Source organism: Metopolophium dirhodum, chromosome 4 (genome assembly GCF_019925205.1).
Source record: "Metopolophium dirhodum isolate CAU chromosome 4, ASM1992520v1, whole genome shotgun sequence".
NCBI lineage: Eukaryota > Metazoa > Arthropoda > Insecta > Hemiptera > Aphididae > Metopolophium > Metopolophium dirhodum.
The window spans coordinates 15,023,337-15,038,079 of NC_083563.1; the positions used below are offsets into that span (position 1 = coordinate 15,023,337).

At 35.5% G+C, this 14,743-nt stretch overlaps 2 protein-coding genes across 2 annotated transcripts in view; both read right to left on the minus strand.

Annotated features, from left to right (window-relative positions):
• LOC132942584 (cardioacceleratory peptide receptor) overlaps positions 1-14,743 on the minus strand; it is a 237,445-nt gene that overhangs the window by 74,818 nt on the left and 147,884 nt on the right. The gene's annotated exons all lie outside the window — the stretch shown is intronic.
• Positions 12,139-12,942, minus strand: LOC132943551 (uncharacterized). Its single transcript, XM_061012590.1, has one exon. The coding sequence runs from the start codon at positions 12,940-12,942 to the stop codon at positions 12,139-12,141; it is 804 nt and encodes a 267-aa protein (XP_060868573.1).

Consider the following 14,743-nt stretch of genomic DNA (forward strand, 5'->3'; position numbering starts at 1 on the left):
ATACATACATTTGATTTACCTCGTATAACATATATAGACGACATACGTTCGGGGTGTGACGCGTAAAATCACTCGCTCGAACCGTTCGGACGACGACGACGATGGCAGTCAATTATCGACGCCTTTCCTCGCACACACAAAAACGCACCCGCGGAACAGACGATATAATAATTTAATGTTATTATGTTATAATGATAACAGCATGTAAGTCCTGCTATCGCACGTGTGAAATGGACGCGGCGGACGTCGGTCGTCGACACCTACTGCCAGCCATATATCATGTATAATATAATATATATATGAGTGTGTGTGTGTGTGTGTGTGTGTGTGTGTGTACTACGTATACGGTGACTATAATACGGCTGTGCGAAATATATACGAGTCGGAAATATTATGTATATATGCGGCGTCCGTATGTTATGTACCGATGAAAAAATATATTATTCGATCGAGCTGACCGAATAAGATTGTTGCGAATCCGGAGGAGGAGGAGGAGGTGGTGGCGCGGCATCGACGGTGGCGGGGCGTTTTATTTTCTATTATCGGCTCGGTTTCGTGCGCGCGCTTTCTGCTCGTACCTAATATATATAATATACGCGTGTAATTATATTGTTTGCAGTTTTCGAAATCCACACACTCACACACACACACACGCGGACCGGTCTCGTCCAAATACAGCGAATAGGTAAACATTCGCGAAATTTAAATTATTTATTTGTATATTATAATTTATAAGTTACCTAGGTATATAATACGCGCGATAAGTCTCTCACGACGGCCGGCTCGCGTATTTTTCAATTAGGTTTTCATTTCACTCGGTAAACCGCGCCACGTCCATTCCGTATGGGATTTGCGGGACATCCCGAGGTTCGCGCAATAATTATGTATACCTACGTCGGCGATACCTATATTATACCGCATAATATCATTATAACGACCGCTATGTTTATTTTTTTCCTACCGATCCGCGGCGGTGTAGCAGAGTATAATATACGCTAACCAGTACCTATATACCTTATATACATGCATAATAGCGCCGGTAATACCTACCTACGATACCAAACGTATACGCGCACGTGAACCGCACCGTAAACAACGAGACGATAACGAAAACGATAATGATATATACCAACACACGCGCTGCAGATGATTATTACTAACCAGATTCGACGGACGTGACCGACCCATTTGTCCGTGATCTCGGCGGCGGCACCCGGATTTTCATTTCGTGTTTACACTCGTCCGTCCGCGTGCGAAAAGTCGTTTGCCGACGCACCTATGCGAATCATCACACGCATCAGGTACGTGTCTGGTATATACCTAAGTATACCGCGCATGACCACGCATGTGTGTGTGCGCGTCACCTCCTACGCCTCGGGTCCGCGTATATCGCGTGTACGTAGGTACATTGTATCTGCAGCGACCGTGCTTGTCGCCCACCTTTAGTCATTAATTATTCAAATGCTGGTTTTTGCAATTTTTAAACATACCTATAGGTATATACGCTTTGAGTCTAAAAGCCTTAGGGGTTTTTTTTTTAAACTTTGTACAATAACGAATTCTTTTTCACGATTAAAATATTGAGTTTATAGGTTTACCTGCAGGTTCAATCGTCAGTTTGGAAAATATGAAATACCATTATTATATTATATAATATTTGACTATATACCATTTTATGGATTGCCCTGTAGCGATACAACTTTGTATATTTCCAACAAAAACCGTACACTTCACTGTTAATCAGATGAAAACGCTGTGCATCTTAATTGAAATGAAATAATATATTTTTTAAAAAATTCGCTTATATTTCCACGCTAGTACTTATTTGAAAACAGATAAGTAGGTATGTATTCGCGTCATCGCGCACCGGTATATACCATGCGTGGTAACTATATCGTATGAATCCGGTTCACCAACATGTACTTTAACCTGGTTATTGGTATAATGATTAACGGTCACGGCGTCCGGTCGCAGACACCTCGCGCCGAATCGTCGTATGCGATCTCTGCGCACATTATTACTATAATCGTCGGACGTAAAGGTATACCAACAGCTATAATAATATTATAATTTATAATATCATACTTGCTTCATTATATTATAATATTATAACGCATACGCCTTATACGCTTTTCTGTTATTTTTTTATTTCGGAGAAAAACCGTTTCCCGGGCCCAAGGACACACGCTACTCGTCGTCGTCGTCGTCGAAGGATGTGAATGTCGTGTGGAAGTATACCAATAAACGCTCGCCGTAGGGTTAACCCGAGATTTTCGTATTGTAATATATAATATGTGCGTATTACATATTTATATATTATAGTCAGAGGCATAGCTGCGGTGTATACTTATTATTATTTTGTATACACATATTATTGACCAAAATATAGATTCCTGTGGCGGATATAGGAACCGGTAGACACAACACCAAACAGTACCTACATATATATATATATATATATAGGGATAATGGTATATGGTATATACTTATATACGTTGCCGGCCACGAGAACGACGTGCATGCCGTACCTACTACGCTCTGCTCGCCGAAGGGGGTGTGGGAAAAGGGTTATTATAATATTATTATATTTTAATGTTATCGGCCCCTTCGTTACGATACGTCGAGGAGGACACGCGCGGGACAACGACGTAAACGTAACAAGTTGTTATATTATTATGCAGGTACATCATATTATTATAATATTTATATATATTTATAATAATTCGACGACTTTCGATTTTCGAAGTATATGTATAATAACCACGTTTCACAATAACACTCGTTAAAACATTTTTAACCGAAACCGTTTCAACTAAACGCGTCTAAACCTATTTGTAGAATAATATGATATATTATGCCCCGGAGGACTCTTCCGCGATAGCGTCTCCGCGTCCGACCCGCGAGTCGGCGTCGTTACTTGCTACAAGTCGCAACAACAAGTCACTTCTTCATTATAATTGTATATTGTACGATATACGTGCACGATAATAACATTATTATAACTGCAGATTCGCGTGATCTATACTCACAGGATTTCGACTAGAAATCGGTTCGCGTGTGCCGAATGGTTTCCCGCGTTACGCGAATAAATCTCGCCACTGCGACGCGTTTCTCCGGCCATGATATTATAATATTAACGAACAACGATTTGAACCAACCCTCCTCCCCACGAAGCCTCTCTCAGAGTTCCAACACTAGAAAATCGCCAAAAATCGCTTATGTTACAGACATAATATATAAGCTGTGTTACACAGCTGCCGCGTGCCTGTTCGGTTAATAAACCATACTATTATTAACCGTATTAGGTATCCACGCAATTGGTATGATTTCTTGTTCGGCATTACCTATACATTGTGGTATTGGTACGGTTATTATTATTTGAATTGCCAATGCTTTCGAAAGTTTTGATTGCAAATATCGAAGTGAATCGCTAAATAGTTGGCGAATAACCGCGGCGTGGTTGCAGGATTTGACGTTGAAACGTATAGGTCAATTATTAATAATAGTTGGATCGCAAAAATTACAAACTATATAAAGGAATAGACTTCACATTTTTATGGTCGTATAAATAGATAGGTACCTGTACCTTATTATACCTATATAAGTCTAGAAATCGCGTTTAACCGTATCGTATCGTCGTTAATTTTATCATCACAATATTATAATAAGATTCTCGCGCAGTACAATTAATACGAACGATTTTCGAGCATATAGGTACGCATACCATTATTTACTACCGTAAAAGAACGGATCGCGAGATAAAACAACAATTATTTCAACTACAGACGCAAGTATGGGGGAGGAGGGTCGAGCTAGGAAGCTCAGCTCGCATAAGAAATTTTCAGATACCCTACCCCTACCAAAGAAAACCTGATAAAATACAAGGCGTACCTATAATATTCAAATATGAACCAAAAGAAAGATGTAAGAATATAAGAAATTATAAAAAAAAATAATGTATAGTCTATATTATATATTTTGTGTCTGTGGTTTGAAACTCTGAACAGATATAAAACGTATTACTATTACATATTACATATTGCGTGCGTTTTCCATTTAGGTAGACATTCATGGACGCTCTGTGCAGCGCGCAGTGTTTCGTTGCAAGAAACTAATCTAATTATACTGCAACCAGTGATGGCGCCATGCTGGCAAGCTATACTATACATTTTAGGTGCAGCTCCTACTTCGATTTTCATTAAACCGTCTACTTCCTATATGTACATTTATTCTATATAATTTGTACTCTCGCGTGTAAGATTCAACCCGTAGCATATAATATATACACATATTATATTGTACATGTGCAGCCGAACTGCAAATGCCGACTGACAGGAGTTTCATTTGTCAAAGTACGCAATTCCGCCCTTCCGAGACACTGTCGTCGTCGACTTGTCGTTCGTCTCGGAATCGCCGAGAAACCAATACGATCCGATTCCGTCAACGCGTGCATATATTATTGTACGATAATGTTACCTACTTTGAAAGTATTATTGGATGAATGAACGTATATGCTGGTGGAATACGAGAGGGATGGCAGTTACAGCGGTTGACAGGGAGTGGAACGTTATAAATTATAATATTATGGAAATAAATTTGGCCCGAGAGTCAAATTTCTCGGGTGTAAATCCCAATCGTTGTCGTACAATATTGTGATTTTTCGTAGAAAGAATACAATATAAATGACGTGCGGCGAACCGCTTTTTTAACAGAAAATTTAATATCTATGTGTATACTGTAAAATATGTGATCTAAAGGCGATCGGCGAGCAGTGCTTACGAGTTACGACTTACGAGCAAGACGGAAGGAAAAAAAATTATAAAAAAGTCACCGCGATTACAGTATCGCGTAGGTACCTATAGGTATATCCGTATAATAATCGACGGACAACGTGCGTGTTCGTTAGACATAAAAGCGACGGCGTGCACAAATCGTGGTAAAGAAAATATTATTGTACACACCGTATATAATTATTATTATTTATTATTATTATTACTATGCTATTGTAATGTGCGGAGGAATTTGTTTATTATGTTTTTCTGTTTCTTGCTTTATATTCACTCGCGTATCATGTTGCCGGTGGGACAGATTTAAATCGTTTCGATATTTTTTTAACAACAACAACAACAACAACTAGCGGTTATTAGGTACCTATTACACGCGAAATAATAATATTAATCAGTTTTCGGTTGCACATTCAAATAAAAAAAAAAAAATAAAAAAATAAATGTGATACACGCCCGACATGTATTATATTATTATATTATTGTTATTATTATTATTATTACAATACCGATTCGATAATATAACGTCGTATGGCAGACCATTGTATCACATAAACAATCATATTTTTACTTATATGATTTAGAGGGGTCGTATATACGAACGATAATGGGCCAGTGATAAATGTTAAGACTTAATGGATCTCTTATATAAAATATATATCACACACACGCGCATTCGTACACGAGGACTTATGTTTGTCGAATCGTGTTTTTAATATAACGACGATTTGTTTCTCAACATTCCAGACTCGATTTTTTTTTTTTGTACGATGCGCGCATTAAAAACACAGTTATTGTCGTACGGAAAGTCAAATTACGATTATATTGGAAAATGTTTTATTATATGTGTCGTCGTACGATCGGAAAGGCGCGAATATTACGAGTAGACGATAGGTTATTATGTATATTTTATTATTTTCTGTTTTGTCGACAAGTGAACCGGCCGACACCGCTCGTTCCGTGGAAAGGTCGAATTAATTTTCATCGCGTGGCGTAACGTCTGCACTTGCGTAAAACGATGCAGCGTCAGACACAACGCGGTGCAGTAAGTTTTTTAATGTGGCGTTGAGAAAAGTAAATAATTTGATGATCAACCGGCAAGAAAAGGACGATATTTCACGGCGCTTTTGGAAGTATGCTCTCTCTCCCTGTATAGGAAGTATACTTAATTCATTGTGGACGGTGTCGTCCGATTGTCTGTTGGATAAGTTTGCTCCGAAATCGTCGCCGAGAAACAAAACGAAATCCTGAGAAATTATCTGTACTCTTTCGAAACACACGGCGGAATCTTCTTCAACAAACAGATTCGCGGTATCCAGATAACAGACGAGAGATTTCGGAAAAATGTGAACTCACTGAGCTGACGTACATTCTCACAGGCGCCTGCACTGCGTTGTTTAAATTATAAAATATGTATATACCTCTAATGTTTTTAATTGAATTATTATTTTTCGTTTTTGCTTATTAGATTTATTGCTACGCGGGCTATAAATTAATTAAATTACACAACGAATGAAACATCGAAAGTTTTCAATGCGGATTTGTTCAAGTTTAAAGATTTTTTTAACTCTAATGACACATTTTATGTTTTTACGATTCGTAGCGCGTATTTGATGATTTCAGCACATGATATATGATATATTATATTCGATAATAAAATATGATAATAAGTGAAAATTATAAAATAATAATTATTTGAGCCGATCAAATACTTCGTTAATCAAAAAAAATAAAGACGTCAAGTTTATGATTTTATCATGTAGGTACCTACAATATATTTGTACCTCTAATAAAAATATATTATAGACCCGTATTTATTATATTACATCTATCCACATTAAATGGGAATATTAGTTGATAATATTAGGTATATTTATACATTTTTATTCTATGATCTTATTCAAGCAATTATAGGTTCAAAATATTTTTATTTTCCTCGTTGCATAATTATTGTTTATTTAATAATTAGTTGGTACATCTATTGGATCATTCAAGACTGATGACTGATATTACATAAAAAAAACCACACTAAACCATAAGAGACGTTTAACTGTTTTCTGTTGGTATAAATTAATGACCGTTATACAATTTCGTCGACAGCGGTTGTCATCACAATAAAATTATGTTATTATTTCGATAAACAAATGTTTACCGACCATCCGATCGGGCACAGTGGTTTTCAGACGAAGATGCATCCTGAAACGATAATATTACTGTTTTTAAGTTTTTGCTTCATCTTGGCGTCGTCGTCGAGTAAGATAGTGACTTGGGATTACGTTCATCGTAACGGTACGTTGACTTCTGACCACGTAACGCCCTATTGTAGGGCCGTCACGTGCAACGGCAATACGAACATGCCCTACGACGAAACACCGGCCGATCATCGATATACACCATGGCGGCCGAGCTACTGTTATCCGTCGTCTACCAGCTGTCCACCACCGGCTACCCACTGTCCACCGGCTACCCACTGTCCACCGGCTACCCGCTGTCCACCGGCTACCCGCTGTCCACCGTCCACCTGCTGTCCACCATCCACCCGCTGTTCACCGTCCACTCACTGTCCACCGCCACCGACGTGCTGTCCAACGCCACTGACCTGCACGTGGGTATCGCAGAATCTGTTTGATGGCCGCAGGAAAACATCGCCGTGCAAAACTCGTCGGACGACACTGCCGTGCAAGAATCGTCGGACGACACCGCGGCCGTGCACGACCTGCAGTCGGACGACACCGCCGTGCAAGACTCGTCGGACGACACCGCCGTGCAAGAATCGTCGGACGACACCGCTGTGCACGACCTGCAGTCGGACGTCGCCGCCACCGTGCACGACCCGTAGTCGGACGCCACTGCCGTGCATGACCCGTCGGACGCCACTGCCATGTACGACTCAGCGGACGCCACCGCCGTGCACGTCCTGTCGGTCGCTTCGGAATTCCAAAGTAGGAAAGATGCAATTGTGTCATCGACATGAAACTACAGTGTGCTCGCGCCACCACCACTGTAGGCTATCAACGATGCTGCCCCCCATTCATTGCACCTGCTAGGTTCTTGTTTAGTTTAATTGATTTTTTTTTTTTTTTTTTGAAGGAATTATTACTACTTATAGTTTTTAAGTTAAATATTATTACGTTGGAACTGGGGTACTGTTCGTATTATCAAAAACATTTTTTTTTTTTTATGATCGAGTGGCATACAAGCGTATTATAACAGAACAGTACCGAAACCAGTAGGGGGTATCTAAATATGAATATTGTAATTAAATAAAAACATGATTTTGTAAATAATAAACTGTTTTCATTTTGTAATAAAAAAAAGACTTTTATTACCAATTTCGTCGTACATGGTGTTTTTAATATTCGTGCAACTTTGCGTTCTTATAAAATATGAACTGTAATAACCATACAATACCTACATGAGAAAATAAAAAATATTATGTTATAGTTGTGACATAATATAGTAGGTATACATCTTAGGGCAAAAAATAATAATGAAATAAATAAATCTTTCTCCAATTTGGATTCATCTGAATTGTAAATTTAAGAAATTACTAATTAGTATGCAGTTTTTTCTTAATCCTATTTTGTCTTTATTTCATTTTATTATGTAAATGTATTTTTTTATTAATGTATTTTAGGGTATATATTATAAGTAAATATCTCTTTACCTTCAATACAAGCTTGCTTATAGAAGGTAGATACACCAAAATGTTTACAGTAAACTTGTATTTCAGACACTTGTAAGTTGTGTTTCGTTATTTTCTTACATTGAGCATTTGATACATGTGCTAGAGCTGGAGAAAAAAATTAGACGAAATCCTTGAAATTGTGTTGTATTTCAGCACTAATTTACACAACTGTAGGCTTTGCTGTAGGTATAAAGTGAACAAATGTTCGATTTTTGTGAGCCTCCTTACGGGGGCAGGAAATATGCTAAAACCACTTTCCTAGTCTCAATAGGTATTTATTGATATAACTTTTTTTGAACTGGGTCAAGCTATTTCTGATATAGCCTTTAGCAACTTCCGTTTGTTACTGTACGCGTTTTCGTTCGTTTGCACAAAATTACTAGTCAAATATTTTCTGGAAGAGATTTTTACACTTCAAAAAATAGTTAACAAAATATAATATATATGATCTTTGTGTCATAGTGAGTGAAAATGACTTTGTGAAAAAAGTGAACTGAGACGTATATGGTCAGAAAATTAGCAAACAAGACTGTTCAATTAGAATCATTAGCTATGGCAACTCGATAGCAATAGTTATGAATTTGATGGTTAACTATTTTGTATAATATAGTGAAACCTGTCTCGAACAAAATCGTATCGTAACGGATCCGCTTAACTGAATAAAAATGAAATTTTGTCGTATTGAAAACAACATATTTTTTATAATAAACATAATGAAAGTTAAAAATAAATAAATACAATTTTGCATAATATAATATGTATTAATGATTAATAAACATTAGAAAATGGTAAGTAAATTTAAATTTAAAATCATACCAATCAATAAATTTAATAATGATTACAATTTTTTAAATATGCAAGCATTAATAAAATAAATATGGGTACGCATAAGATACACATTCTTACAAAACTAAATATAGGTAGGCACTCTTATAAATTCATGTTAATTTTTTTCTTTAACAACGAATTTTTCCACATGTACATTATCTTTGTGATATTGTTTTAAATAAATCTGAATCATATTTATCCACCGAAAATTCTTAGAGATTATTTAAATAAATATATGCCTTCTTATAAGACATATTTTCAATCGGTTCAAATACCTATGTATAACTTAGTATAAGCGACACTTCTTTACTAATTACAGACTATACGCGCGAGTTAAGATAGTACACATAAGGTTAGGTTAAAACTATAACCGTATGGTGTCGTATCGCTTCCACCAATACGCATCACTAATCGGCAATCGTCGACCTAAATATTGTTGATAGGAAAATGTGCGAATAGAAAAATAAATTTGATAAAAAATATCAAACATTTTCTTTGATGGAAAAACGTTTAAATCTCATGAAAATTTCCAATTGTACTCTTGCAACTTTTCAACCTCAAATATCTGCATCATTATTCTCTTAAAATATCCGGTAAAATTAAATAATGATTATTACCCATACTATGAATAAATATATATCTATATAACATTGTTTGATTATATTTTTATTTTTAAAATTTTTAAACATATTATTGTTGCTTGTTTTGTTATTGTTTAAATTCAAATGTAGGACTTTGAACCCATTTATATATATATATATGAATGATTTATTTGGGTTTCGGATTTTGGGTGCTGCATGTATTGAGATGTTCAAACACTAGAATAAATAATTTAAATAAACGTTTGGGTGTTAATACGAATGGTTTGCGTTTGGGTGAATTTTTAAAAAAAAATTCAATTTGTTTGGGAAATTTAGCATAATGCGTTTGGGCGAGTGATTTTAAAACATTGTAATGTATTTGGGCGATCTTTTTTAATATCCTCGGATGTTGCATTTTATCAACCCATTTTCTCTTTGACAGACTTGAGTTGTCCATAAATTCCACGGGTATGATTAAAAGTGGATGGTTTTTTTTTGTGTGTGATTAAAAATTGAAATGATTGAAAATCAAGTTAAAATATTATTAAAATTAAAAAATGTAAATAAAAATAAAATTGAATGATTAAAAATTAAAATAATGTGCCATATTTAAATAGATATAAAATTCCCTCTAGATTTTATATATTATTTTTATCTTAATCTTTACAAACATATATTTTTATCTTTTATATTGTATCATACTCGCCCAAACACATGACTTTTATTATGTGGGTATAAAGGTAACTCGCCCAACGCATGACGCTCGTTAATAACCGTTATTATTAGGGTTAATATTAAAATGTTTAATTTTTTAGAAAAATTTCCAAAAATTGTTATAATTAAACAAATAATTAACTATAAATTCGAACTCATTACATAAAATAAATACAAAATTAAATATCACATGGAGATTGTAAAAGAAAAATTATTTGGGTTTCGGGTTAACCAGAATGTTTTATTCAGGCTTTATAGTTAATTCAGGTGTTTTGAAAATAGAATCATTATTGGGTTATATGGGTATCGGGTGTTTGATTTTTTGGAGGTGTTACGGTTCTGGTTGATTCGAGTGCAAAGCCCTGTACAATCATATTATTGAAAAAATAAAACGCACATTCTTAAAAACGTTGATTAAAATTCGATATTTTAAATTATTAAAAATACCCTTAGAACCACAATAAATATTCATATTGAATTAAGAATTTGAACCTTTTTGTTTATGATGGGTATAACAATTGAATAGTTCTAATAGTCTCTGGCTTCGGTATACTTTTTAAATTATAACACTCGAACTAAAATAGTTTTATAAAAAACCAGTGTGTAATAAATTAAAGCTAGAAACAGAGTGAGCGTCATAAGGTGATCAAATGACTCCTACTACCCTAAACTGACCATTTGGCATACACACAAGTTTTTCTATTTTATTAGGTATATTGTTCATAATTTCGATGATATTCCTATTAAATGTTATTAATTATTTTACTAACGTGAAATAGATACTATGAAAAAACCAAAATGTTGATGAAAAATGTAATAATTTATGTTTTTTCACTGTATAAAATGTATGAGAATTGTCACAACATAAAACTATTAAAAATAATGCTTTTAAAAATATGAATATATATTTCTTGTTATTTAAAAAAATGCTTATAATGTATTCTTTTTTTTTTTACTCCACATGTTATTAGTTCAAAGTTTAAGATTTTCGCTGCATATAAATGCATATACTTCTGAACTTTTAAAGCATATTTAAATTCATATTTTTCCAGTTTTTAGTGTATAAGTGCATGCTTATTTTAGGACACGAACTTACGAGCTCTGCATATCGTTGTATACGAAAAACGATTCTGAACGAAGACGGACTGACGGCCATAGGTATTACTAAATAATAAAAATATTATATGATATGAATATTTATGTATATTGCTATTAAAGTAATTTATTTTACTAATAGTAATATTGTGAATTTGAAAATTTCATTGTATGTATAATATATTATAATGATTTACCTACGTTATATTATATTGTTTAAAGTACCACGAATAATATTTTTAAACTAAAAAAAATAACTCAAACCGTTATTCTTCGTTAAAGACACGCACACAAAAAACTATTTTTTTATTAAACACTAATACATTCTTTGTTTCACTTTCAGAAACTAAAATATGTTCTGTATTTTACTTCGTTATATAAAATGTATAACAATATAATAAATTATGATACTAACATTTTCAAAAAAACATAAAATAAACTTAAAATCTTAAAATACTAGATAACGGTTACGGCGTGCAACCTCAGGCACAAATATTATAGGTCTTGTTCGTGCGATAGACGATCGACGACATGTGGTGGAAGCTGTCGGGCGGATGGTCGATGTGGTGGTTACGGTCCAAACCCTAATTGGTGGTGGTTTCACGTCTGGTAACATCCATGGTGACTCATTTAACTCTTCGTCAATGGTATCAAATGGGCAGTCCGTGGTTGTAGTACATGGAGGTAGTTTCGTGAGTAAGGTAGTTGATGACGGACATGGGGTAGGCGGAGTTGTTGACGGACATACCGTAGATGGAGTAGTTGATGGTGGAGTTTTTGACGGATATACCGTAGACGGAGTTGTTGATCGTGGAGTTTTTGACGGACATACCGTAGACAGTCTTGTTGATGGCGGTGGTGGAGACGGAAGCGGTGACGGAAGTGGCGGTTGACATGGTGTAGACATAGTTGTTGACGGGGGTGTTGTTGATGGCGGTACCAAAGATGGAGGTGGCGAGGGACACGGTGTAGACGGTGGAGATGGAGGTGGCAACGGACACGGTGTAGACGGAGATGGTGACGGACATGGTGTAGACGGCGGTTTGCGGAATGGCCACAGTATCATCGGATTTCGCATCGAGGACCTCGGCCGCGGTGGGCGGCACGTAATGGTCACAGGCACTGATTGACAATCGTTTTTCGTGGTTGGGGTGGTGGTCGTGCTTTCCACGTCGTCCCCCGTCTGGGTCCCGACTGCCATTTTGGTGGTCGTGCTTGGAACATCGTCACACGGCTGGGTCCCGACTGCCATTTTGGTGGTCGATGGCGGGTAAACGTAATAATAATAATAATTGAAGACAACGACCGTCCCAGACGATGTCGGAAATACGTACCACATGAACATAAAAAATTTTAAGTACATATTTATTAAATTATCTTTTGTGTATATAAAGATAATAAAACGTGAGGATTGAAATTTATTTTAAATCATAATTCGTTTGTAAATATTTATGGATAACAGCAATTTATTACATTAACGATGGTAATGCGACGATAACCGCAGTATAGTTGTTGAAAGAAAATTCATTTGGCCAGTGTGTTTAATTAAACTACGATGATAACGGCAGCACCATATTGCAATAAATATCAATTTTGTATAATATATACCTAATATTTTGTTACCGTGATGTTCCCATCCCCGAAATGTTGATTACACCACAGTGGTGTAGCTAAATAGCCTATACAGGACGCCGCCGTGGGATAGTAATAATTATTTTGTAATCGAATGGCCGAGAAATTATTGGTCACGTTGGTAGTGTCATACACTAAATAACTAGTTCATTAATAAAATTAATCTATGATATTGTAGACGTGGCTGACAATTGAGGAAAGCCACGTCGAAGCGTAGGTCGGCCGTCGCGCGGACGTTACAGATAAGTTTTTAAATTACAAGCCTAACCGTATCGGACTATACGATTTGGTACGTAACTATTCCTTATCCGATACGTATCGAACCTTTCTTCTCGAAAATCTTGAATATAATATAGACCTGTCTCGTGATGTGATACCTAAAATAATAAGACGCAATCCTCAGTCTGCTCTGCACGGGAAACGGCCGTGGTGGAACTCCGGTCAATTCGTCAGTCGCTAAACCTGTTGGTGCGCTATTAATTTATAAAAAATATTATAAAATGTATTAATTTATAAAAATATAGCGTACGCAAGCCAAGCGATTGGCTTCAATGACTCGATTTGTCTTTACGATTATTGGACCAATGAAAGTATCGTGCAGTCTAAAATTTAATGGAATTTCTCCAAAGGTATAAGTGCAGTAAATAAAGGTACTTCGTATAATATATTGTATTACGTCGGTACATTCGATCACTTTTTATAATAACTATTGCACGCTTGTAGATATCGAATTATGATTATATATTTTTGTTATAATATGAACGAAGTATTAATTGTGTAAGAAAATTGTGTTATTCGCGGTTTAATTCCGCGGGTAATCGTTAATTTCCTCACATATATTATTACGTTTTATATTAAGAATATATTTTTCAATAATATGTACGTACCTATGTGCATTTTACATATTAAATATATAGCTAATGTATACACTATGTCGTACACGTATACACTGCAGAATAAACTCGAATCGCATACACAATAAGTCATCCAATTTAGTTGACGTGAATTGAGACAAATCGGGTTTTCGCGTTATTCGCATACATAATAATATTATAATGATCGTGTTCTTCGTGCCACTTTTTTTCTTTTTTTGTACGACCAATACAACGAGATTCATTCCTGCAATCCCCAGTCGGTTATAGCCCGCGAAGCCTGTGTATATATTTTAATACGGACGTATATGCGAAACGTACTGTCATCAATTTCTCCGTCTCCTTATAACCGATCATTTCAATTGTAATATAAATTACGGCGTTGACAATATTATTTTAAAATGAGACCTAACGCGCGATTTTATATTATTTTAAAATGAGACCTAACGCGCGATTTTATATTATTATAACGTTATACGGCAGGTATCATATTGCGATACGCTGAAAACCGAACGAAACACATTTCATGAAATTATAATAATATTATAC